This window comes from Dermacentor albipictus, chromosome 6 (genome assembly GCF_038994185.2).
Source record: "Dermacentor albipictus isolate Rhodes 1998 colony chromosome 6, USDA_Dalb.pri_finalv2, whole genome shotgun sequence".
Taxonomy (NCBI): domain Eukaryota; kingdom Metazoa; phylum Arthropoda; class Arachnida; order Ixodida; family Ixodidae; genus Dermacentor; species Dermacentor albipictus.
This window is the reverse complement of record NC_091826.1, coordinates 118,092,512-118,117,624: the sequence shown is the minus strand read 5'-3', so window position 1 is coordinate 118,117,624 and position 25,113 is coordinate 118,092,512. Positions and strand designations below refer to the sequence as shown.

The following is a 25,113-nucleotide window of genomic DNA, read 5'->3' as shown; positions in this document are numbered from 1 at the left end:
CCGCTGTGTCCACGTGATCCCTTATGTCACGCCACGCCGACGGTAGCGCCAGCATTTCAAGTGGTGGACCTCGTCCCCAATAGGATGCTGGGCACATAGAGTTTCCTACAAAATTGTAGGAAAATCTATGGCTGGGCATGATGCTGGTTATGTCGGCGCAAGGTAGCGTCACCTCGGCGGCTGATCGGTGGCACTCAAAATGCAGAGGGGAACTATCAAATTTCGAAGCCCAAAAAAGACACAGCACTAAAGTAAGGACAAACACAGTGTTTGATTTTCCTTTTATGTCGTGTCTTGTTTTGTGCTTTAAAGATTTGTTAAGTATGCACCAACTAAGCCCACAGAATGTTCGCTACGCCAACGTTGATGTACGCAGTGGCGACGTCATAGAGTTTCTCACTCACGGAGTGTTCTCACCATAGATTTTCATATTAGTATAATAGTGAGAAACTCTATGGTCGACATAGAGAATAAAGAACCAAAGGTGTCGATCGATCGTAACACGTGTGTTATGAAAGTGCGTATCAGTAATCACTTCCACTACAACTTTCTCGCTTTCTAGTAGGTCGTAGTGTGAACCACGACCTACTAGTGTGAACAACGTTGATAATTTTGAAGATCGCGCCAATCGCGCTGACTGCTTTAGACCAGAAAATTTAAAAGCCAAGTCAAGACAAGATCAATCAGCTGTACGGACGGTAGGGTGTGCGCGTATGGGAAGCAGGTACGTAGTACATGACAAGTGTTTTATGTGGCAAGTTTATCCGAGTTTTCCCTCTCTGTCGCCGCATAAACACACGGAATTGGCAACCACCCTTATTCTTCTTCACTCCTGCCAAACTGTAGCTGGACGGCGCGACACTGCGGATGGTCATCTGGAAGCGCTGTTGGATTGTTGGCCCAGGCTGAACCAGAGGGGCATAAGTTCACTCGCTTGGTTATCTGCATCTCGAAGGTCTGCAGAACTAGAGCAGCCCGATTGAAAATAACTCAGATTGTTTCGCGAGGACGTCCACTTTGCGCGCACGAAACAAGCGCGCACGGACGGTCACCCATTTGACAGTCGCTAGCGAGCAGTTTCCATCCTAGGGCGAGTCAGTGGGCAGTCAGTATGACAGTCGCTCGCCGGGCGCTGGACTCGGTCGGGACCGCCCACACTTCAGTGCCGCGATAGTTAGCGCTGCGTGGTTCCGTGCGCATATCGGCGCGTTCCGGGCACTCTTATTCCTACGGCGAACCGCCGTGTCGCGGCCAGCAGCATGAGCGTCGAGAATCGGCCGCCGAACTTGGAGAACCTGGACAACTGCGCGTCCAGGCTGCGGCGCGACGAAGAGGCCGACGCCAACGGCGTGACCAGCGACGAGGACGTCCCGGCGGCGAGCCCGTCGGTGTCGCCGCTGGCGTCGATCGACGGCGGCGACGACTCGCCCACGTCGGACGACATGCCGGACGCGATGACCGCCTCGTACAGCGAGATCTACCAGGAAGGGGACAACGACGACGACCTGCTGCCGGGCGAAATCTCGGACCTGGCCGAGGTGCAGGACGCCACGCTGGGCATCAACGAGCTCGTCGACCAGATCAACCGCGAGGAGCGGGAGGGCACCGCTCGCGCTACCTCGTCGCGTGCCAACTCCAGCAGCAGGTGAGCCTGGAGCGGAAGGGATTTGTCGCGAAGCCGGACCGCCGCCATCTTAGGAGGGGGGTACGATAAAACGTTATCTTATCCCCTCCCCCCCACCCCCCCCCCCCCCCAAAAAAAAATACGCCTTCCTCACACTTCGAACTAGTTCAGGATGGCTAATTTTTCCGTACAGACGTCTGTTTTACTGGTTTAGGATGAAGCCTGAACGTCCTGGCAAATTTTATTGAGGATCCTGTCATCAGTACTCAGCCAGAGGTGATGCTTTCATCGAAAACGACCAGCTCTCATTTTCGAGTGAGCTAGCGTGTGCATTAACAGGGCAAGAGCACTTGATTTCTGAGTGGACTCCAGCCCACAAGGCCTCTTCAGAAGCGCTGAAGCGGGCTCACAGGAACTGTTTGAGAGACAAGGTGCACGGTTAATGATAATCATCTGTTGGAAAACTGGGCGAGATGCCAACTAGATTGTTTAGTTTCTTTTTGAAAATGAGCCAATTTTCACTCATGGTATGACAAGGAAAGGCACTTGCAAAACTGGGGTAAAATTGCGTTAGTTCATGATTAATTGCTTCATAATTGCCATTTTTATACAAACGAATAGTCTTTTTAACAGTTGGGGTCAGAATGGGTTTAATTACGAAGTCGACATGAATGACTTTATAGTCGCTGATTTCGGGAAGATACGCGATGAATGACGCACCCTCGGGATTACTTAAGACAAGGTCTAGAATATTTTGGCAATTATCGGTGACACGGATTGGTTCTGTGAGCACTTCAGATAAGTGAAAGTTGAGGCATACCTCAAGGAACTCGTTCGATTCCCTTGATGTAACCGTTGGTGCAGGCCGGCTTGACCAGTTGATATTAGGAAAATTAGTGTCCAAATAGAATTACATGCATGTTGGGGTGTTTCGTTATTATTTCACTTAAGATGTTATTCAGCTTGAAACAGCAGTCTGGAGTGCTATGAAGGGGGCCATAGCAAACGCCAAGTAAAAGTGAATGGGGTGCCGCATGGCATTTAAGCCATAGGATTTCAAGATCGGACATAATGTTAACAGATGTACATGATATATTTTGGTTTATGGCGACAAGGACCTCTCCCCCCATCGTGCCCCTGCGATCATTTCGGAACAGTTGAAAATTTGGTAGGTCAACGAGCACCTCGCTCTCCGTTACGTCTCCTGTAAGCCATGTTTCCATTAATATTAGAAGGTTACTGCAAGATGACGAAACCGGATTAGAAATAATGTCACATTTTGGGATGAAGCTCCGTATGTTAGTGAAAATAGCGGAAAGGAACAAGTTTGATCGCGGGGCCGGCTGAGGGTGGGAAGGCACATGATCATGACTGGGCAATTGCTACAATATTTCCTTAACAGATTCTGTGGAATGGTCAAACATGTATAGTTTGGTGCCAATATGTAATGTTTTGAAGCGCAGAGAATAGGACGTGGATTTCGATTTGGCAAAAGCGATAAGGTTTTTGCAAGCAATTCTGATGGGCTGAGGGAAATCTCTGATGCTGAAATTGCTTCCCTTAAATTTGGGTCCATTAAAAAGTAGAGACACTTTAGTTTTGAATTCATTAAATTTTACGATAAGTGGCTGAGCACGGCCTTCTGTATGGCGTCTAAGGCAATGCGCACGGTGAATATAATTGGGATCAATGACGAATTTCAAGTGTTAATTACAATGGCGGATAAAGATTTTTTCAGATTCTGCAAATTTTTCTTTTGGGTTAATGAATGACTACAAGCAATAGTCACAAGTTGCTGTGTAGCTGCTTCTGCCACAATATCGTAAACAAAACTTGCATCATACAGTTTGTTTCTTCATTTGTTTGAAAAGTTTTGTTGTGGTTTCACTTGTGGTAATTTGCAATGCTTGGTTTAGCAGATGGAGAACAGTTAAGTCTGGTGTTGCAAAATATTAGATTAGTTTAAAATAGTCGAAAATACCGAATAGTTCCTTTTTGAATACGAATAGTTAGTGTGCAATGTTTGATTTGTATCCGAAACTTCTAATATTTGCCCACTCCTGTAAAAAAATGTAACATGAAGACAATACATGAGAAAGGTGACAGGATGAACTCTACACGCATACTTATGAGTTGTTGCTAACTGCTTCAGAGCATGAGAAGACACTTGCATACTAGCACCCACTCACACAAACACCCAAGGAAGGGCCCCCCTTTTTTACACATGCTTTCTTGGGTGTTTGTGTGTCTGAGTGCTGGCATGTATGTGAGTGGGCATTTTCCTGCACTCTGAAGCTGTGATCAAGATAGGTTACCAACTAGCCCAGCTATAAGTTCCTTGCATGATATGTGTGCCTTTGTATATAGCATGTAGTTGTCTTGCAAATTATTTGACCTAGTTTTCGATACTCTGTGTTTGGTGGAAGAAATCATTTATTTATTTATTTATTTATTTATTTAGTACCTGCTTCACCTATACTGGTATTACAGCAGGGGTACATATCCTATGTAACATAATATCATTGTTGCTCAATTCAAGCACACATTCCAGTCTTATTGTCCTAGGAAAGAACATACGGCAAGGTGTGACCTACAAGAGGAAGTCCACAAATTTTTGCACTGCGGTCTCTTCTTTGCAAGATATATGATGGAGGTCTAATAAATATTTGTCTATTTATAGCTGGTTTTGAATAATACTATATGCCCGGACCAGGAGAAATTTTTCTTCAACTGCGAAGCTTTTCTTTAGAGGAACCCGTATGGGTTTCCTTTGTAGCACTGAGCTACATTTGGGTGGATGTCTGATTTTTGCTTTATTAATTACTTTTCTCCATTTTGAGGGTTTCTGCAGAACTACTACGTCCAATACTACTATATGCTGCTAAAATTCTTTTGCTGAAGCAATTTTCAGTGGTGTTCTAAGTCCCGCCATTTCAGCTTACACTTGCCAGGATGAGAAAAGTGCAGCCATGGGTGCGTGCCTGGTCAAAACTATCCCGATTGGGTTATGTTTCAGACCTCAGAGCCTGGGTGTCAAGGCGGCCAAGCCGCACCAAAGTAGCCGTCTTCCCTCTGCGATGACGGACAGCCAAATCACCAGCCCTGGCTCGTCCATGATGAGTGCCGAGGAGGCGTTTGAGGACTCGCCACTCTTACGGCACGGAGCCACCGGTGGCGTGGGACTGTCCGACCTCGCTGGGACGCTCACGTACGAGGGCGACATGGTCAGCTTTGTTGCCGAGGACCTTCAGGAGAAGATCAAGCTGAGCAGTCCTGTCAGCAAGGTTGCAGGTTGGTTGCAGCCCTGTCACGTGTGATGGTGCTGGTGTCCGGAGTGGGTGTGGAGCGATGGACCAAGCTCGGCATGCTCAAAGCGCATGTGTACTCCCTAGCGAAGCCATGATGTGGGTAGTGCTTGCCGCCTTTAGAGTGTACTCAGGTTCAAGGCAACCTTGAGGAGAATCTTGAGGCCAGCTGCATTGAGTATATTATTTATTTATTTAGTTATTCATTTATTTATTAACTCTGCATTCCTATAATATGGCTGTAGCAGGAGTGGGAACTAGAGATAACAGTAAATCAGCAAGAAGACAACAGGGCAAACTCGAGCAAATAATTAAAGCAATAACAAAGCCAAGCAAGCACAAGCAAAAAACTAATTATAGTACATTTAGAAGAAATTACTCATTCAATAAGTGATCCAACTTTTTAAGAGCTTATTTACTGCAAGGAATGAACAGTACTGGACAGTTAATTTCAATGCTCTATTTGTAGAAAATGTGTTTGATCGTGTTAGTATGAGAACAAAAAAAAAAAGCATATTTAAAGTGTGAGTACTGCGATTACAACTGTCTTTATCAAGTGTGATACAGCTACAATTGCCAACGTTAAAGATGTAGTTAATGACGATATACCGGAATTTTAGTGACTGAGTGTAGTAACACAACGGGAGTGGTTTATTTATTTCTGTGGCTGTCCATAGTGTGTGTTGTGTTGTACGTGTTGTGTGTGTGTGTGTGCGTAACTCTCTCTCTTTACCTGTGGCACCATATTAGTAGCATTACAGTGGCAACAAAGCCATGAATGATGAACCCAAATGGCACAAAAGCATTTGAAACAGTTGTGACATGCAACAAACAGTCACAAAACACAAGAACAGTGACACAATGGTAATGCAAATAGCTCATTAGAAATTATAGGTACAACTTTACAATAGATGCAATCAATAGACGTAATTTTGCTAGTTGCGTGGGGAATGTGTTTTGTTGCAAGTGTGTCTTCTCGGTCCTGTCCTGACTGCATAATACCTCCCAATACTCTCTGTTCTGGCGTCACTATGTTTAAGGCAGTTTGCCACAATTAAATACAACAAACTATCACTGCGAAGTGCAATTTCTACTTAGGTTGCTGGGGCTAGGGCTACCAGGATCCTTTTCGCACTGGCTGTGTGTCACAGCTTGTCACCTGTTCGCCATCGGCACGAAGTCGTCGACGAGGTATACAAGCCAGCTGGTTGTTCTGTACTCAAGCAAACACAGCGAAGGAGTCAGAGTCGGGAGAAAAACAGGAAAAAAAAAACAAAATTATCGACTGACAATGTTACAAAGATTAAAAGAACTACAAAAAAACACAAGAACACTAACACATGTGCACTTAATCTAGATCAATGATGAAGACAAAAGAAATACAATGGACAGTTAACAGTAAATATAAAAATTAAAACTACACAAAACACACTTGACAGTGGTCAACTAAACAGAGTTCAAAAGAAAACAAATGATGGCATACGCATAATCGGGCAGCAGCAGCAAGTCCATAAAGCATGGAGTCAATGGCAGAGCTTTCCCGAAGAACGCCGGCAAGCCAATCTCGTTGCGGTGAATGCGATTATTGGGCTGGGTTTCCCGGGAGTCTAGGTCTGACGTGTTCCCTCGAGCAGGTTGAGCTAACTTGAGGGGAACAACCGTGAGCTTTGTTGCATACATTGGTTTGTCATCTCTTACGCCAACTAGTAACTCGCAGTTCAGATGCGGCTAGGTGGCTCAGGCAATACTGGATGGCACTAGCTCCTTGACGCTTTTCAGCAGATTGTAGGCTCAGCTTCTAGACTGCTTAGCTCAGTCTAATACCTGCGTTTAAATAACTTCTCCTTTCCCTAGTTCCTGTGTTGGGGAACAGCTGCTAGCTGTTGGTGACGATCCACTCAAGTTCACCCAATTGTATCCCGGCTTCTCCCAAGGTCTCGTCTACACCCCTTTTAGTTAGGGGCGAGGGAATGGGTGATTCCCCCCTGCATTTAGAGGTTGCGCACTCGTATCACACCACACATGCACAACCTTGAGTCCATGGTGGGCCTCTATTGTTCATTCACAAAGGAGAAACGACAGCAGCCGCCCACACTGCACTGTTGGCACACATACAAGGTCAGCACTTCGTGGACACAGGATTGCACAGACACCACATACTTCAAAGTATTCGCACCCCCACCTTCTTAGTAAGCTTCTCAATGCACGCGCGGTGCAGGGAATACACAGGGGTTCCCATGAAAAGCTGCTGGTGCGTCATGGTCGACGACAAAAAGCCAATAATCTCTAAGCCTGCCTGCGACTTCTTTCGGCCGCTTGCCCGAGTGGCCGGCAATACCAGTTTTGCTCGCCGGTCCCTATTTCCACGACCTTCTGGCGCCCGTTGATCGGTGCTATCGAATAATGCCTAATAAAATAATGCCGCACCGTGACACGGTGTAATGAAGTCCCTGTGAGATTGGTCTATCATATTTACATTAGAGCCTTCTTGTAGGTTATAGGGTAGTCATCAAGAATTGGATGGAGACCCGTCTGGTTGAGAATATACATGACAACAGTTAAAAGCTGGCAGTGTAATTAATGCAAAGGCAAGGCTTCCGTGTGGGAGCCGAAACGTCTTTAGTTTTATAAACTTTATGGTCGGTGTCCGCTTTTAACTGTTGTGAATTGTAGGGAAATCATCGGGACCCAGAAAAACTGAAGCATTTTGCCACAGATTTTGAGAACGTGTCTCTTGAAATTATAGTGCGAAACACAGCATTTGTACTAAATGGATATCACTCCATTACTGCCCGTCTTCAGTTTCACAAATTGGCGCATCTGCTCTAAAGTGAGTCATTACAAAAGTGATTTGTAAAAAGTTATTTATTAGCTGGCATCACCCTGCATCTTGCAAGTAGTGTTCACCTCATAAAGCAATGCAGACATCTTGAGAAGATTGCAATATCTACCACAGGAGATGTCTAACAAGTTTGCTTTATTCAAACAGATAACCAGCAAAACAGATAACGATATACTGTCTATAAGAGCAAGCTTTAGCTGGGGCTGCACTCCGATTTCCTAATTTAAATATAAATGTAAAATGCAGAATTGCTTTTATGAGACGACCACTAGACCGAATTGAATGAAATTTGTTTCATTCCAGTAAAAAAGTTAAATTCTAGCAACTGTAGAAAGCAAAATTATGAGTTAGAGCCTAGAAATTACGAAAAAGATAATTTTGGAAATTGTTAAGTTTCAAAAAATTTAAGCACCAGGTTTAAAGATACGTAACTCTGTACCAAATACAGATACTATTGCAGTTATGCAAAGTGTACCTGTTAGAGCACATAATGTGAACAAATTTGATATTGAATTTACAGGTTATGTGAAAGGGTTATTGTTTGCGAAGGTTTTGCTGAAGTCCTACTCACAAATTTGTAGTATATTTCAGAGTAGGGTCCCTCAATTTTCGGTGAAATCCAATCATTCCCAATTTTTGCACCCTGAAGAAAATTTATGAAAATTGGGTTAAACCCCATTTCTTCCCAAACTTGGGCCCTTCGTGAAGGACAGCAAATGCAGGCGTTACAAAACTAATAAATGCTGCCACCTTGTGTGAGCAAGTGGTCAAGATATATCACATTAGTAATATTATTATTATAAGAATATGGTAGGTGCTTTGCTTTCGCTTAACACTCAAGTGAAAACCGGCACATATAAATATATAATACCTATATTCATTGCTTGCCAAACTTGACTGAACGAAAGCTTCTTGCTTTTTTTAGTATCCGCATTTACATGAATACGACAGTAGTGCATTGCATTTCCCTGCGCCTCGCATGCATCTAAATGGTGGTAATGTGCTAGGAAGTGAATTGACGTAGCGCTGACATTGGTCTGTGTTGTGAACAGTAGCTGTGACATTGGGACAACATTTATTCAAGTATGTATGTTGCATTCAAAGAAAGGTGGCTGATTTGCATAATTGGCATTGTGTTTTGTTGCAAGAGTGCATAATTGGGAACCACTAAAACAGGATGACTACAGACAGAGACGAAAGGCGCGAAAAGGTCTAGGATGGACACAGAAATGGAAACTGCATGGACAGGGGCTTGTGACATAAGGAAAAGCATCCCACCTCCTGCAAAACATAGATGTGTGCACTAGCTTTTGTACATTATTTTTGTTAAGAAATGCAAAGAATAAGGAAGACATTGCCACACTGATCTCTATTTCTAGTTTTTATTGATGTAGTTTATTTTATGTACTAATAAATCCTGTTGCTACGAGGATTTGCAGAGATGAGTTTGTCACATGATTTACGTGCAGCTCTTTTTGCCTGTGTTCTCGGGAGTGATACCACTTGGTTAAATAAAATGGTTATGTCCAATACGAGGTCATTGAATGTGTTAATTGTTCGTAAAGTTAGCAGAAGAATACCAAACTTTGGGCTGACAGAAAACATAACCACTGATTCCTTCCTAGTTTTTGTGCCAGACAAAGAAACCCTATTTCTTCCCAGTTTTACTCCTTCAAAATAATACCCAGTCTTTAACCCATGAATTTCAAAAAATATAAAACTCGAAAATGAAGGACCCTATGTATAATACATCAATTTTGTCCTCTTTAGATCTATTATTAGATGCAGCTTGCAGGATTGTGATATTGGTTTTCATTGCTGAGTTACAGAGTTGTAAACTGGAGAGTATCGTCTTTTGAAATGTTGCGCTATTCAGCAATTGTTATTAAAAAATCGACAGTCTAAATAAAAAAAATCTGTTTCTTATAGTCACTAGGTTTTCCCATGTTCCCACATGCTCAGATCCCAATCTAAATCTTCGTCTCAAGTAAACGGTCTTGTGGCGTGGACAATTGAGTTGTGGTATGGGGAAGGTAAGTGAACTGTGAAATCTGTGCAGAACCGTTTCCTTCATCGTGTTCCTCAACGTCGAGTCTGTGCCGGCAGATGTATGCCCCACACATTGCTCCCATCGATCCAAGTGCCTTGGCCGACTTGGAAGAAGAAGCACGAACGGTCGCAGCCTCGGTCGAGACTCTGCTCGAGAGCCTCACCACAGCCATGCACGGGGTAAGCTTGCTCAAGCGTCCGAGTCTACACTTCCAAGGCAGCACTCAGGGTCTCCATTATCAGCGTTTTACAGTAAAGCTGTTAAAGGTGGTCCTGCAATGTATTTTTTTTTTTAATGTGTGGTGGGGAAGGCCGATGGCAGCGTGGGGTGGAGTGGTTGGTATCAAGTGGCAACAAAAGAACAGCCCGCAACTGACATTGCAGCCTGTATCAGAGCTCAGAATTAGCTTTAGAATCCATGCCAAGAGTTATGAAATAAAAGTTACCTTGCTTCTAGCTCACTCTGATAGACAACGAGTTCGTTGTGTAATTTATCTTGGCCAGCAATCCGTAACTTTTGTTTCTCGTTTCACATTTCGCCGGCCCCTCGTTGGAAGTCAGCTAGGAGTAGCCCAAATTGCCAAAAATTTTACAGGTGTCACATTGTGAGTCTTTTGACTAAAATCAATTTTAGTGTCTTTTCTTATGAGTACGTTCCTGTCTCTTCATGAAAATAATTTTGAAAGAAAAACACAGGTCTGTTGGATATACTGAAGCTTATGGAAACGGTCAGGTATAGCGAAGGTATAGTTGCGCTGTGTGTATAGTGAGGGGCTTCCAAAGTCTAGGGTAGATATCAGGCAGTAGCAAAACAGACCCTACAAATGGAGTAATTTGGATTTGTGTACATGTATGAAGGCTTTATTTGTGTGTTCCTCGGGCATCTAACATTTGTTTTTTGCATGTTTTCACACCCTTTCTCTTGCCACAATGCCCACTATGCCAGAGTAAACATTTGCTGTTTGATGTGATCAAAGAAGTACTACGATCTTGGAGTTTCTTACAATTTGGAAAGTGGTTGCGGTGCTTTTGTATGCATCGAAATGCTAGAAAGTGATGGTTTCAGATAGGAGTATTTCTTGGAGAGCCATGGCTTGTTGAAGACGCATGTTGCTGTTTGTGCCTACCTCTCACAGTGGTCTGTACTAGAACAATGTGTAAAATCATGTTTATGATATGTTGTGATATAAGAATTTGTTATTAAACACATAACTGCTCATGTTAGCCTGATATGTTATGATATAAAAATTTATTAAACATTGTCACTCACATTATAACTCATGTTAGGCTATAAAACAATATCAAACTTGAACAATGCCACAGGTGCATCGCAAAATTTTGAAGAAAGAGGAAAGGCTCTGGCATCATTGTGTTAAGTGAAGGGCACTGTGCCTAGGTTTTAATCGAGTTGCCATCGTTTATTTGTTGTGTATAACCTGTGAGCAAGCATAAATGCAATGTAGGCATATGTAGTCAAAAATTTGGCAGAGAACCATCTGGCCAGGTAATTATAAATTATGTCACTGACAAGATTTATATCTTTGTATAATCTTGTCGTGTGGTCAATGATAAGATTTGTAATTGCTATACTATAAATGCACTTGTTACAAATATTAATTTCTGGGAAAGCTTTACTTCTGCAGCCGTGACAGTGCTTTAGGCAAAGCCGTGTTCAAGACAAGCCAGACCTTCCATATCCGTGGAATTGCACTACACTTGAAGAAATTTGCATAGGTGGTGGCTCCAGATTTCTGCCTAAATATTATTCTAGGAAACTCTACAAATAACGTTGGAAAGCAGCACAAGGGGCTATGGGAGGCATTGTAGTGGGGGGCTCTAGAGTAATTTCAATGTCCTGGGTTTCTTTAACATGCACCCAAAGCATGGTACATGAGTGTTTTTGCATTATGTCCTCATCAGAATGTGGTGGTGGCAACTGCAGGTTGAACCTGCAACCTTGGGCTCATCGGTAGAGTGCCTTAGCCACTGATCCACCATAGTGGGTTGAGTGGAGAGAGAGAGAGGCCCCTTGACGAGTGTTGAAGGGGTTTGCCTGCTGGCATGCTAGCAAGCTACTCTAGGAGAATGCTATGATAAATGAAATGACACACACAGAACATACGACAGACACAACACACACCAAACATGCAACATGTAGAATCAAAGTGTCTCATTGAGACCACTGTTTTGAGGAAAAGGTGCAATCTCTGACGTAAGTTGAGTGCGGTCGTTAGGAGTGTGGAGAGGCTGTGATAATTCTCTATCCTCCAGTGTATTGCATGCAGGGCATAGTGGTGATCTTATCGACTTAATTTCATATAAGAAGATTTTGCATTGGCAGCTTTTCAGATGAATACAGTGCAGACATGCATAATGACCCCGCTCAACTCCACGCAGCATGTGGAAATCGCACATTTGGTCTTGAGTTTGAATAGGCGGGCACTGCTTCTTCGAGTTGACCCAAGTAGCGCACCATGAGTGCCACACCAAAGGAAACAGTATGGCTGAACTGTCGCTCCTAGAGAAAGGTGTTGGGGCTTACCCTGGGGATTACTCGTGTGCTGCACAAGCAGAACAGTCAGTGTGTGGATTGCCCTTCTTGCTGCAGTAGAGGGCAGCCACTGCCATACAACACTGTGCAGTCTATGTCGTTGCAAGCATATTATTACTGCATGGAAGACTTCAGGGAACAACAGGTATGTGAAGCCCCTGTACATGAGTCATATATGGACACCAAAAGCAGCGGATGTAGCAGCCATCTGTATATACCTGTGAACTCCTTTTAATTTCTTCATTCATAGAGAGATGCAGTTGATGTCAGATGATGTCAAATACTATAATCGTACATTCCGAGCTATTGCTTGAAAAGTTTTCAACGGGGGAATGATGTGTGTTCGCTGCCCCCTAAGCTTCCCTAAGACACGCTGCTTGCCTCTAAAGGGGTCGCTATTAGGGTCACCATAGGAGTCATGCTGACTAATCAAGTTTGAATTATTTGGTGAATGGAAATTTTGGGATCGAAATAACAAACATTTGGACCCATTGGAATGCATGGGCACTGCCCGGGACCTTTGGTCGGAATCTAATTATTTGAAAAGTCAAAGTAATCAAAACCAAATTAACAGAAGTCTACTAAAGATACTTTAAATACATGTCCTCGCATCACAAGTCAAGGACAAAAATACTCCATGAATTATATATATGTCTGCATCACAGTTTAATTGTAGATAATCCACTTGCACCCACCATTTTTAGACGAAACTGCCTTTTAGAGCGCAGCTCTTTGGCGTCCGTTCCTGGGTTTCGCGTCGTCGTCGGCGTTGTCGTCGGCCTCGTAACCAGCTCCGCCCCCCTTTCATCCCCCCAGCGCTAGCAGCGACCGACTGATACCGCTGGATGCCGCTGACGCCGCTAGAGAGTCAAGATAACGTGACTGCATAGAACACCGTCGCCGCCATGCAGAAAGAGGAGGAAAGGGTCCCCCCCCCTGTTCTTGTGTGGCGGATAGGGTGCTCTTCAGTTGCCGACGCGCCGGTTATTTCACGTAGGCCCCGGCACGTCGACGAATACGTGACCACCTTCCCACGGCTAGACCTGGTTCTTAGCGCTGCGGAAGCGAGGGTATCATATTGTTTGTGTCGGCATCGGCGGCGTTGTCCCTGAAACCAACTCCGCAGCTGGGGTTGACTCACTATCGGCGTCAGCGGCATCAGTCAGTCGCTGCTATCTCTTCCCTCCTCCCTTTATCGTGTTGTCTGCTTGCTGCGCGCGCTTCTGCCCCCATCGTTTGCCGCTGGGTGTACACGCCGCCCCCCTCCCCCCTCTTCCTGCGAGTCTCCGGTTGTCAAAGCGCCGGCTCGAACTTAATTCCTTTCTTCGCTCCTCCTCCAATGCAACCCCTGTGCGGTGGCAATCAGAGAGCCAGATCGGTGGCGGCTGATCTGTATATGTGCACCGCCCAAGCCGAAATTGCCGCTGCCGTTCGCCCTGTGCGGTGGCTATTTTGCTGCGCTCAAATTTCGCATTAGGAAGTAACGTAATCGTCGGTAATTTTTTTGAATAAGCCTTAGAAACAATGCAGCTTTCGCTGCTCTTTTTTATTGATTGTCTAACAACACTCTGTGGCTGGTTCAGCATAGCCTAAGTTGCATTTGTGCCATTAAACCCAACTTAGCTAACTCCTCTTCAACTTGTGCTCTCCTGTTTCAGATCTCATCCATGACGGTGGACTGCATGAGGTTGTATGAGAAGGGCATCTCCAAGACTTGCGATGTGGCAGATTCCAACATCAAGGTATGCACACGATTGCCGAGTAATGTTACTGAGACATCTCTTTTCATGATTGCCTGTTGACAGTAGCGGGCCCCATGTGGATGAAATGTCATGCGCAAGATGATGGTTGAGTTCCTTATGAAGCATACTATTTACGAAGTGTGTTCAAAAAAATTACCGACGATTACGTTACTTCCTAATGCGAAATTTGAGCGCAGCAAATAAGCTGTTTCACCTTTTCGATAGATTGAGGCAAAGAAATCGAGCAACACATGTATGCGCTATCACAGAATTTTTTTTTTATTTTTCACACGTATTCCTTTAACAAAGACTCCACTAACAGTTCTTGACAGTCATGAAGGAAGCTTTGTGGTCGGAGAAATAGACTGATATATGTTCGACTTGGTACACCAATGCTTGATTCTCAAAGACGAGATCTATACAAGTGCCTCGCGAGGTTGTCACTGCTGGTTGCTCTCGACGGCGGCGATGAGCCTCCGCTTCGGCGGCGCGAACTGCAGGGTCTTCTCAGCGGCGGCGATGAGCTTCTGCTTCAGTCTCGCTTACTGCTGGTTGCTCTCGACGGCGGCGATGAGCCTCCACTTCGGCGGCGCGAACGGCAGGGTCTTCTCGGCGGCGGCGCTTAGCCTCTGCTTCGGCGATGCGTACTCCTGGATCATCTCGACGGCGGCGACGGTAAGCTTCTGCTTTGGCGGCACGCACCTCTGGATTCTGACGGCGACGGCGCTGGGCCTCTGCTCTGGCAGCTCGTTTAGCAACAGCAGCAGCAGCAGCAGCAGCAGACGGAGGACTTCCATCGGTCGTCTCGCTCATGGCTCAGAAAGAACTGGCAGATAATTTCGCAGTGGCGAACGGCAGCGGCAATTTCGGCTCGGGCGGTGCACATATACAGATCCGCCGCCACCGATGTGGCTCTCTGATTGCCACCGCACAGGGCGAACGGCAGCGGCAATTTCGGCTCGGGCGGTGCACATATACAGATCCGCGCCACCGATCTGGCTCTCTGATTGCCACCGCACAGGGGTTGCATTGGAGGAGGAGCGAAGAAAGGAATTAAGTTCGAGCCGGCGCTTTGACAACCGGAGACTCGCAGGAAGAGGGGGGAGGGGGGCGGCGTGTACACCCAGCGGCAAACGATGGGGGCAGAAGCGCGCGCAGCAAGCGGACAACACGATAAAGGGAGGAGGGAAGAGATAGCAGCGACTGACTGATGCCGCTGACGCCGATAGTGAGTCAACCCCAGCTGCGGAGTTGGTTTCAGGGACAACGCCGCCGATGCCGACACAAACAATATGATACCCTCGCTTCCGCAGCGCTAAGAACCAGGTCTAGCCGTGGGAAGGTGGTCACGTATTCGTCGACGTGCCGGGGCCTACGTGAAATAACCGGCGCGTCGGCAACTGAAGAGCACCCTATCCGCCACACAAGAACAGGGGGGGGGGGGACCCTTTCCTCCTCTTTCTGCATGGCGGCGACGGTGTTCTATGCAGTCACGTTATCTTGACTCTCTAGCGGCGTCAGCGGCATCCAGCGGTATCAGTCGGTCGCTGCTAGCGCTGGGGGGATGAAAGGGGGGCGGAGCTGGTTACGAGGCCGACGACAACGCCGACGACGACGCGAAACCCAGGAACGGACGCCAAAGAGCTGCGCTCTAAAACAAACTGAACTTTTGCTATAACACCTTTACTGCTTATGATACAACATTTTAAGTGCTGTCCCCTTCAAAGTAGTCCCCTCTACTGGCAATGCACTCTTCCTATCTTTTCTTCCATTTTTGGAAAGCCTCCTGGAACGCACTTTCTGGAATGGTGTGCAGGTCTCTTCTCTCATTGTCCTGGATCTCCTCTACAGTTTGGAAACGACCTCCTTTCAAAGTGGTTTTCAGCTTGGGGAATAGAAAAAGGTCTGCTGGGGCTAGGTCCAGAGAATATGGTGGGTGGAGCACAACAGGAGTGTGGGGTTTCGCTAAGTAGCTATGGACAAGGAGCAATGCGTGAGCCGGGGCATTGTCATGATCCAGCATCCAAGCCCGATTTTCCCACAATTCAGGCCTCTTACTGCGCACAGGATCTCTCAAACATGCTAGGATTCCCTGGTAAATTTCTTTGTTTACCGTCTGATCATGTGGCACAAATACCTGATGGACATTGCCTTTGCAGTAAAAAAACACAGCACTCGCCGTGGTTGCTCAGTGGCTATGGTGTTGGGCTGCTGAGCACGAGGTCGCGGGATCGAATCCCGGCCAAGGCGGCCGCATTTCGATGGGGGGAAAATGCGAAAACACCCGTGTACTTAGATTTCGGTGCATGTTAAAGAACCCCAGGTGGTCGAAATTTCTGGAGTCCTCCACTACGGCGTGCCTCATAATCAGAAAGTTGTTTTGGCACGTAAAACCCCATAATTTTTAAAAAACACAGCCAACATCACCTTCATTTTTGACCGGCTCAAGCATGCTTTTTTTGGACGAGGAGAACATTTGGCCACCCACTGCGATGACTGCACTTTCGTTTCAAAATCATAGCCATAAACCTATGTCTCATCGCCTGTTATGATGTTCTTAAGAAAGTTTTTATCGTCATTGGCAGCGGCGAGCAGTTCCTGGCTGATTTTAACACGAATCTGCTTCTGTTCATCAGTCAACAAATGCGCCACAAGTTTTGCACTGGCACGACGCATCCCAAGTTTGTCACTCAAAATTTCATGACATGATTTTATGCTGAATATGTTGCTTGAATAGATGAATTAAAGGTTAGAGAAATTATAAAACACATAAACTGAGTATCTGCATGTTTTTGTTTTACTTTGCACCACAGCAAGAGAGATGTACTTTCATTTCGTCTGCTTGTTCCCATGTCGTGCAGTCACCAAACCAGTCACCAGTCACAGACACCAAAACTATGTCATTTTCTACCGTGTTCCAGCGTGGGATCGTGCTCTGTGATCCGCTTGTGTCTGCCTTAGTATTCGTGTAGCATTGACTTATACCAATAGTCAGATGTCTTAGTGCACAGCGTAGACAATTGTAACATCTCACGCACAACGTCATTAACAGAATTGTGCTGCGCCGGAAAAAAAACGAGAAAAAAAATGAAGGCAGGGCCCGTGATGTATGTGTCACGCGATTCTCATTATCTGGTATGGGAGAACGCAGGGAAGGAATTTCGAATGCGGAGGCCAGACGGGGCAAGTGGAGAGAGAGGGTCTCGCTTGGCAGTGGAGCTTGCCTCCTGAAATCATGAGTTCATGGCACTGAAATATTTCTATCTCGACTGTTCATGAGCCGATTTGAAAAATTTTGGTGGCTGAAAGCTCCCTAGATTTGGTCCAAAAACCAGGTTTTCAGTGTCGTGTTTTTTACCCTAGTCCGAAAGGTAAAATTTCACCGCGAACCATTATCAGCAGTGCATAAACAAAGCGCGGCCGAACTGTAATGTTCTTATAATGGTGAAGTAACTGCCAATCCTGTCCATTGCGTGGAGGCAGTGCGTGGTGCAGCGTTCTTGCCAATTTGGGCTGTGTCGACAGGAACACTGGAGTGGCCGTTGTTCCCATGGGGGAAGGACATAGATGGTCATTTCAAATCTTTGAAGCAGGTGTAATGCACGTGATGTCTTGCAGACAACTGCGCAAAAACAAGAGTGACGCCATTATGGCATCCAGTATCGCACCAGTGCATGCACCAGTGCAAGCGTCGCATTTATGCTGTATGCCTCCTGCCTGGAACTGTACTTTGAAAGCACGTGACTTTGTTTGCGGCTTCCGACATCCATGCACGCTGCCGTGTGCCCAGTTTGGTTGCGCTCCTGTGCTTTGGTACTTCGGGTGTGTCCACCTTTTACTGTGACCGGATTCGAAGTGTTTGTTGCAACAATATAGCAATTTAAAGAATGTTCTTTATATCTGGAAACAGTTTCAATAGGCAGGGTTAGAAAATCGTAAATACACTCAAATGTGGTCATTACGACCGATAGATCTTTACAGATGTAGGGTCGTATTATATATATATATATGAACAAAAAGAAAAAGAACTGAGGGGCCTAATTATTTTTAGTCACATTATACGAAGGCAACATTAGTGGAATACCTGTGGCAAGTTGTTTTTTTACCCACTTTCATTTTCCTTTGTTTGTCATTTCTTTATTTCAAGCAAGAACTGCAGTTAACGTCCCCTGTGCTGTCCTTTGTGTCATTATTTATTTGCTTATAGAAATACATACAGTAAAACCTCATTCATGTTTCGGAAAAAAAATGGGAGAGGGAAACATACTAACCGGGAAGGCACATAGTCTGAAGCCACTAAAAGAATGACATCTGCGTAATTCAAAGTGTTGCAAATTTTTCCAACTTTATGGTGAACACATGTTGTTTGTAACAGCTGGAACGTTAGTTAATTTGTTTCTATAAAATTACGGTAACAAGAAGAGAATGCACGGGGACAATTTCTCATCACACTTAAGCACTTCCGGCAAACAACTGGTGTCATCTGCTTGTGTTACAACATGCTCCGTGTTGACGAGAGCTACGTGGTCACTGTTAACCTCGATATTTCTTTTCGCAAGCACCATGGTTCGCCCTTGTTACGTTATGGGCTGCAAACGTAGCGATTGGCAATATGTCAAGCTGTGACATCGTGTCCCTCTGCAAAACAGTAGACGAGCGGAGTGTCGCTATCCGATCAGCGCCAGGCTTTGTGCACTTGTCGCCATGACTTTACACTGGAGGATTACTACCCCAATAGCGTTTCGCGAGTCTGGTATTTGGGTAAACGCAAGTGAGGGGACAGCGCCTGGCCGCTTGACCTTGCCGTTTCATGGGGTGAGCAGAAACGCAAACGTGAATGATCTGCACGGTGCAGCCACCTGGTGGCATGGAGCTCAATCAAATACAGTAGCAGTAACGAAGTGCATTCGTCTTTGCTGCTGGTCTAAATTTTTCACAGGAGTGTAATCGTTAACACATTTTTGAAAATGTTTAAAATGTTTTACACTTGGTTAGAGCGATATTACCTCTTTGTTTGGCTGGTCAGGCTCTGCACCACCAGGTGGCTGGACTGTGCAGACCGATCAGGTCACTCACGTACGTGCTCGCTAAAGTTCCTTCATCACTTGAGTTTATGCCTCCACCTATCTGTCAAAAGACCCAGTTCGCCTGTGGTTACCAGAATATCAGACATGTTCGGCGCTGCTACAGAATGCTCGCAACGCACGCTGCTTCGATAGATCTCGCTTGGGGTCGACTGCCAAGCAATTAACGGAGAGGTTGGAGAGGCTTCGCGCGCTCGCTCCTAGACAACCGGAAGCAGGCACAATGTGCCATCATGACGCAGACCAAGTGAAGGTGGAGCTTAGCCCCAAACACTCGGCGAACGAATTGAGGAGAAAATGCATGAGAATGGAGGAGGGTGACTTGTAATCGTCCGTAGCTCTCTTAATATGAGACGTTTCACACAAATTGTGGTGCGAATTATTAACTTTATCTGTACCCTACACGTCTACAAAATTTGTCCGATCCCATTTCAGGGGCCCTTTAATGAAGGAACAACACAGATTTTGTAGGGGACTGTCCTGTGTAACACAGCTCATTGTGTTCTATCATAACATGGCATGAAAGGTTGATGCCAGTGGACAGGTATACAGCACTTTCCAGGATTTCCAAAAATTGTTCACACGGCACCACACTTACTTCTGTTATATGTTGATGCAGCTGTGTATAAGTGGATAAAAATATTACTTGTCTCAAAAAAGTCAATGCATTGTTCTGAATGAAAAATGTTCCAAGTACGAAAGTGCCATGTTGGGAGTCCTACAAGGCTCCGTTCAATCCTAAACTTTCAATCCAAGCATTCTAAATTAGTAAAAAATGGAATTGCCATGTCGTGCCTTAAGTCTTCCCTCACCAGATCCTGCATGCACAACATGAGCGCCAGTTTTAATGCGCAGGTTCAGCACCTATTAGAAGCAGGTTATCCTAGCGTAGTGGTGGCCACTGTGGCTGAGCGCCTAAAGAGGTCGGTTTCTAGAGGGACGGACGTGATTACAGAAAGCAGTAATAGCAAAAAAAGAGTAGCGGCTATTCCGTATATTCATTCAGTGTTGCACAGGCTTAAAAAAGTTGCAAGTAGATATGATGTTAATGTTGCTTTCACTGCTCCTAATAAGCTAGGTAAGATATGTGCTGCCGTACAGAATAAAAAGGAGCGGGTAAAAGGCAAAAAACGAACAGATATTTGTCCAGTGAAGCACAATAAGAACAACAGGTTTACTGACTGTCGTATGGGTGTGGTTTACAAAATTCCCCTTAGCTGTGGCCAGTTCTACGTAGGGCAAACGGGACGGTGTATCAATCAGAGGCTAATGGAACATAAAAAATCGTTAACCGGTGGATCGACTTCTAATCTTTCGCTACATTGCCGAGATTGTAACTGCATGCCAGAGTTAGATGAATGCACGATATTGTACAGGCATAAGAAGGAAGATACGAGTCTTATGGTAGAGGCATGGCATATCTATAATGGTGGAAGTGCGTGCGTGAGTCAGCCTTCGATTACTTTACATAAGGAAGAGATTAAGTGCCTTAACAGTTATCTCTCATGTAGACCGGCACGTGTACCTGACTGACATGTGGTGTTACCATTCCTGAGCTTGTGCAGATGAGTTTTGTGTCTTCTTTCTTTTTTCGCCTCAGTGCTCCCTTCAGTTGATAGTCGGCATTCGTGTTGTTCACTTCTGTACTCTTGTGTCCTGTCTGCACGCCTCACTTCTTTTTTTTTGCATAATGAATCCTTACCAACTAGCTCAGCTTTCTGTCATTCTATGATTCAATTCCATTAGTGTTTAAATAATGGAACATTAAGACAAAAGTGTACACGTAAATACCTAGGTGTAATAATGCCATCGACTGCTCATGGAAGCCCCATGTAGGTAATGTTGTGGCTAAGGCTGGCAAAGCGTTGAACTTCATTCAGTGGAAATTGTGATGCTCAAATGTGTAACTAAAGAATATGTATTTGGTAACTTGTACTTGACAAGTTTGACCCCTGCTTGGTTTTTGGACTGCACTATGTTCTAAATAACATGGCTGTGTACTGTGGGACCCCACCGAAGTTGCACTCATTACCGCTCTAGAACTGCCAGGTTCATATTAGGGGCAGTATGGAAGGAGAGAGGAGTTGCACGGTATTGAAAGGCAAGCTTTGTTGGGATTCACTTATTGCCAGGTGCAGAAAACTGAGACTGAAGCTGTTATATTTAATATACCATAGCTGGAATTAGCAAAGAAACCTACGTAAGTGAACCTTGCTATATCTCAAGATGTAACAATCATGACTGCAACATCCTAGAGTGGACGAACAGTAAACCTTTGGACGAACAGTAAACCAGTGGAACGGGCTGACCTAAGAGCAAGTGCACTGTATAAATGAACATGTAGTCTATTCTTTGCTGTAACGCCCTTGGGCATTGCATGATATTCTTTGAATAAAGATAAAACATGTTTCAGGGTCCCTTTAAGTCCTATTAGAGCCGAGGACAATCAGCAAGAATGTTGCCTTGAAATCCTAGCAAAGTGAGACCAAGCTTGTGCAATGACAAAGCTAGGCTGTGCATTTTGTTAGTTTCAGCCATTAATCTTTTGTGTGGAATTCATGCAGGCGATGTACCAGCTAATGGCCAAGTTTGAAGAGCTGAGCAACTCCATGCGACCGCTGGACGGCCTCGTAGCAGAAGTGTATCCTTTGCTGCAGTGTGGCACTTTTGTCCCAGACTCGCTGTGGCTGAACAGAAGTGGATATGTTCATAGCGCTTGGTCTGTGCCCATCCTTTTGTGTTTCAGTCTATTTGTGTATTTGTGCATTTTGGTGAACTCTTCTGCAGTTCAGCATAGACAAAACGCAGGCAAGGAAAGGAATGTCTTGAGCACAGTGCTTACTGCTGTTTGTCCCTCTTCTCATCTGTCAGTCAGTTGGTCAGTTTGGTGAAGTCCTGCCTCTGATTGGTACTCACGACAAACTGGTCGAAGTAGAGCTCGAGTCTCCTGTTAGACGTGCACATTGTTATGTCCACGGTCGCAAGAACTAGAAGGCAGAGTCAACAATTCACGTGGTAGTTGACAGGAGATCCCCCCTGCAGAACGTGGTAGGGTCCATCAAGCTTGAGAACAGGCTTGTTGAAGAGGCCAAAGGTGTGGCACGGTGCAGACATCCACACAAGGAATGTGGAAGTGGAGGTGCCAGAGAGTGGTTTCATTCAGTGGTTGGATCTTTGTCATGGGACCTTCAGGACCAGAACAAAGCTTTCCAGTCCAGTCTTTGTCATGGGTTGCCTGCAAATGTGACGTGGCATTTACTTTGGCAAGCTTCGAGTTGTCTCCTTCCCAAGTTTATTGCGTGCTCGAGTCACCTATGTTTTCCTTTTATTTCATCCCTCACCATCTCACTTGCAGTTGCATGACAGGCCTGTTGCTAGGCCCAACCTCTGCAGCTATAATTAAAGTTTATCTCTTAGTTGACCAACAATAAAAAAGAGAAATTATGTGGCAGCTCAGGTGTGCTGTATTCCTGAGCACTGGGCGAGTTTCCGTGGGCTTGTGATTTCAGAAGCAGTTGCGGTGTATCTTCAAGTGCAGCACTGGGCTGGAGAGAGAGCGTGATGCTGAAGCTGGTAGTTCTTGCCAGTGGGTGCGAGCCAATCCAGTTAAGCATTAAGCATGTGGGCAGATGGACAGTGGTATGCAAGGCAGCAATGGCAGGTTTGGCATGTTCAAAGCCCGAATGCAGCACTCTAAAGATGGCTGTTCATTGAACTGGAAGCATCTGGGCTTTGTGGGTAAAGTTGAACAAGATGGGAAGATGGGTAAGCTTGGAGGTGTGCATTCGTGTCAAGAGAACAGTATGCAAATGGAAACAGGTCCTTTGCCTGGTCCTTTTTTTTTTCCCCTTGTCTGTGTTCATTATTGAGATGGAGGTACAGTCTACCGATTCTTTTGGCAGTACCGCGCGAGTGTTGACTGGCCGGCCGGGCAGCACCTTCTAACAGTGCAAAGTGGCTAGATCAGCAAGAGTAGTACATGTGCACCAAGTTCACTGGAAGCGCAAGTTTCGTCTGCTAGGCTGTTTCAATGAGCACGACACAAGCCTGGCACGAATAACTTGGTGCCAGCTCCCCAGCTTATCGGAGAACGGCTTCCAGTGAACTTGGTGCACACGCACTACTACTCATGATGATCTCGTCGCTTCACACGGTTAGAAGGCGCCGATCGGCCAGCCAGTCGACGCTCGCGCATTAGACTGTATAGGGGGGGGCTAAGAGCGAGTTTGTCTGCCCACATTTTTGAAAGATGTATGGCTTAGGAAGACATTTTGTGTAGCGTTACAATGAGTGCAACCACAACTCATTTCAGTGAAGAGTGGATTGTATTGTCAAGTCTCATACTGTCACTGCGCTTCGGTGAGTAATTCTGCAGTACATTAATGCAATTATTGTGCGTACATTGTTTTGCTCTTTGACGGTGACCATATTTCACTGTATTGTCACTGTGTTACCAGAGTACCGCAAGTAAGACCGTTATATTAAATATCTGTGCATGGAAACTGTGCTCACATTGCACTTTACCAAATTGGAAGCACTGTTAGCCTTGACACTAGCCATTCCAGGAAGAGCATAAAGAAGCTGCTGGACCACTTCGAGAATGCTGTGGAGGGTAGGATCTGATCAACAGGCAGCAAGCTGGCAGAAGAGATTGTAACATAGGCTTTGTTATTTATACTTAACTTGCACAAAGTCAAAATAAATGGCCCTTACAGCCATCAACACAGGCTTGCTTGTGCATGTACTATTTGCCGGACAAGTGGCAGCTGAACTTCCGCCACTGGAATATTGTTCCATTGCACAAGCAACATGGGGGTGCTCATTTCCATGTGGCCATTTCTTCTTAGTTTTTTTTTATAGGAGCGCGAATACTTGAATATTTAATGTCAAATCAAATAATGTTTGAATAATTCGATTGGCGAATTGTATATCTACTGTTCGATTCCAAAATATTCTGTATATTTGGGAGCTGTGCGAATTTGCCGTAGGCCTCCCAATTTGAGAACTCTTTACTGTCAGTGTCAATGACTGTGTGGAGCGTTGCCGAATCATGTGGTTTCCAGTCCCCGCTTTTGGCTGTTGTGCAGACTGGCCTTAATGAGCCAACAATACCCACGGAAACCACCTGCCATAAACATGAAAATAGCCTCTTGTTTTCAGGAAGAAAACTGGAAAGCAATACTTTCTAAGCAATAGAAGATTGCCATTAAGCACAGTATGGCCCACTTTTAAACTGAAAACCCCATTGGCAAGAAAACCCCACTGGTATTTAGGACATTTTCAGAGGGAAGAAAGCACTTAATTCTCATTGTTAGACATTCCATCGATAAACAAATACTTTCCACACCTTCGTGTACTAACTGAGATATCGGTGCTGGCATACTAATTGGTGTTCCCTTTAATAAGAGCAGAGCATACTATGCATCTTGCTTCATAGGTATGTACTACCTAAGTAACTGATAGTAACTTAGCAAGATTGTTGCTAAGTAATGTGATTAGCCTCCTGTGAATGTGAAGCACTGTGTTTCTTGCGCAAAATTTGGAAGCGTAAAAATTTGTTTCAAATTTTCTAATATACAATATTCTATTTGATATTCGGCTTCCTTTTTCTTGGTTTGATTCAATATTTGATTCTAAGTACTGTGGTTTGCTGGGCCAATTGGTGCATGGTGAACGTATAAGGTGTTCCAGCAAGTGCAGACGCGAGCACATATAAGAATAAAGGGACAGGACAGCACCGGTCCACAACAGGACAGGACAACCAGTGTTGTCCTGTCCATTTCTTCTTACTTGTGCTCATGTCCGCACTTCCTGGAATCCCTTATACGTTCGCCATTTGATTCTTAACGTACTATTCCGTACTCACACACCCCTAGCTTTCTTCTATTTCTTCAGGGGCCACATTTTACAACAATT

General features: G+C 45.2%; 1 protein-coding gene across 2 annotated transcripts; it reads left to right on the top strand.

The window, feature by feature from the left end:
* The first annotated feature begins 657 nt into the window (after positions 1 to 657).
* BORCS6 (BLOC-1 related complex subunit 6) lies at positions 658 to 23,925 on the top strand. Of its 2 annotated transcripts, XM_065449610.1 has the most exons (6): positions 660 to 1,645; positions 4,641 to 4,915; positions 9,831 to 10,000; positions 14,030 to 14,113; positions 21,762 to 21,838; positions 23,763 to 23,925. In XM_065449610.1, the coding sequence occupies exons 1-6, from the start codon at positions 1,260 to 1,262 to the stop codon at positions 23,818 to 23,820; spliced, it is 1,050 nt and encodes a 349-aa protein (XP_065305682.1). In that variant the 5' UTR covers positions 660 to 1,259; the 3' UTR covers positions 23,821 to 23,925. The 2 variants fall into 2 exon arrangements, with proteins under 2 accessions (XP_065305683.1, XP_065305682.1); XM_065449611.1 differs by lacking the exon at positions 14,030 to 14,113 and having other exon boundaries at positions 658 to 1,645.
* Positions 23,926 to 25,113: the final 1,188 nt, after the last annotated feature.

What these genes read in the sequence shown, in the direction of transcription:
- BORCS6 (XM_065449610.1), top strand. Translation starts at nt 1,260, where the DNA reads ATGAGCGTCGAGAATCGGCCGCCGAACTTGGAGAACCTGGACAACTGC. An exon ending in TCACCACAGCCATGCACGGG is followed by an intron (nt 10,001 to 14,029) that starts GTAAGCTTGCTC and finishes CTCCTGTTTCAG; the next exon opens with ATCTCATCCATGACGGTGGA. An exon ending in GACGGCCTCGTAGCAGAAGT is followed by an intron (nt 21,839 to 23,762) that starts GTATCCTTTGCT and finishes TAGCCATTCCAG; the next exon opens with GAAGAGCATAAAGAAGCTGC.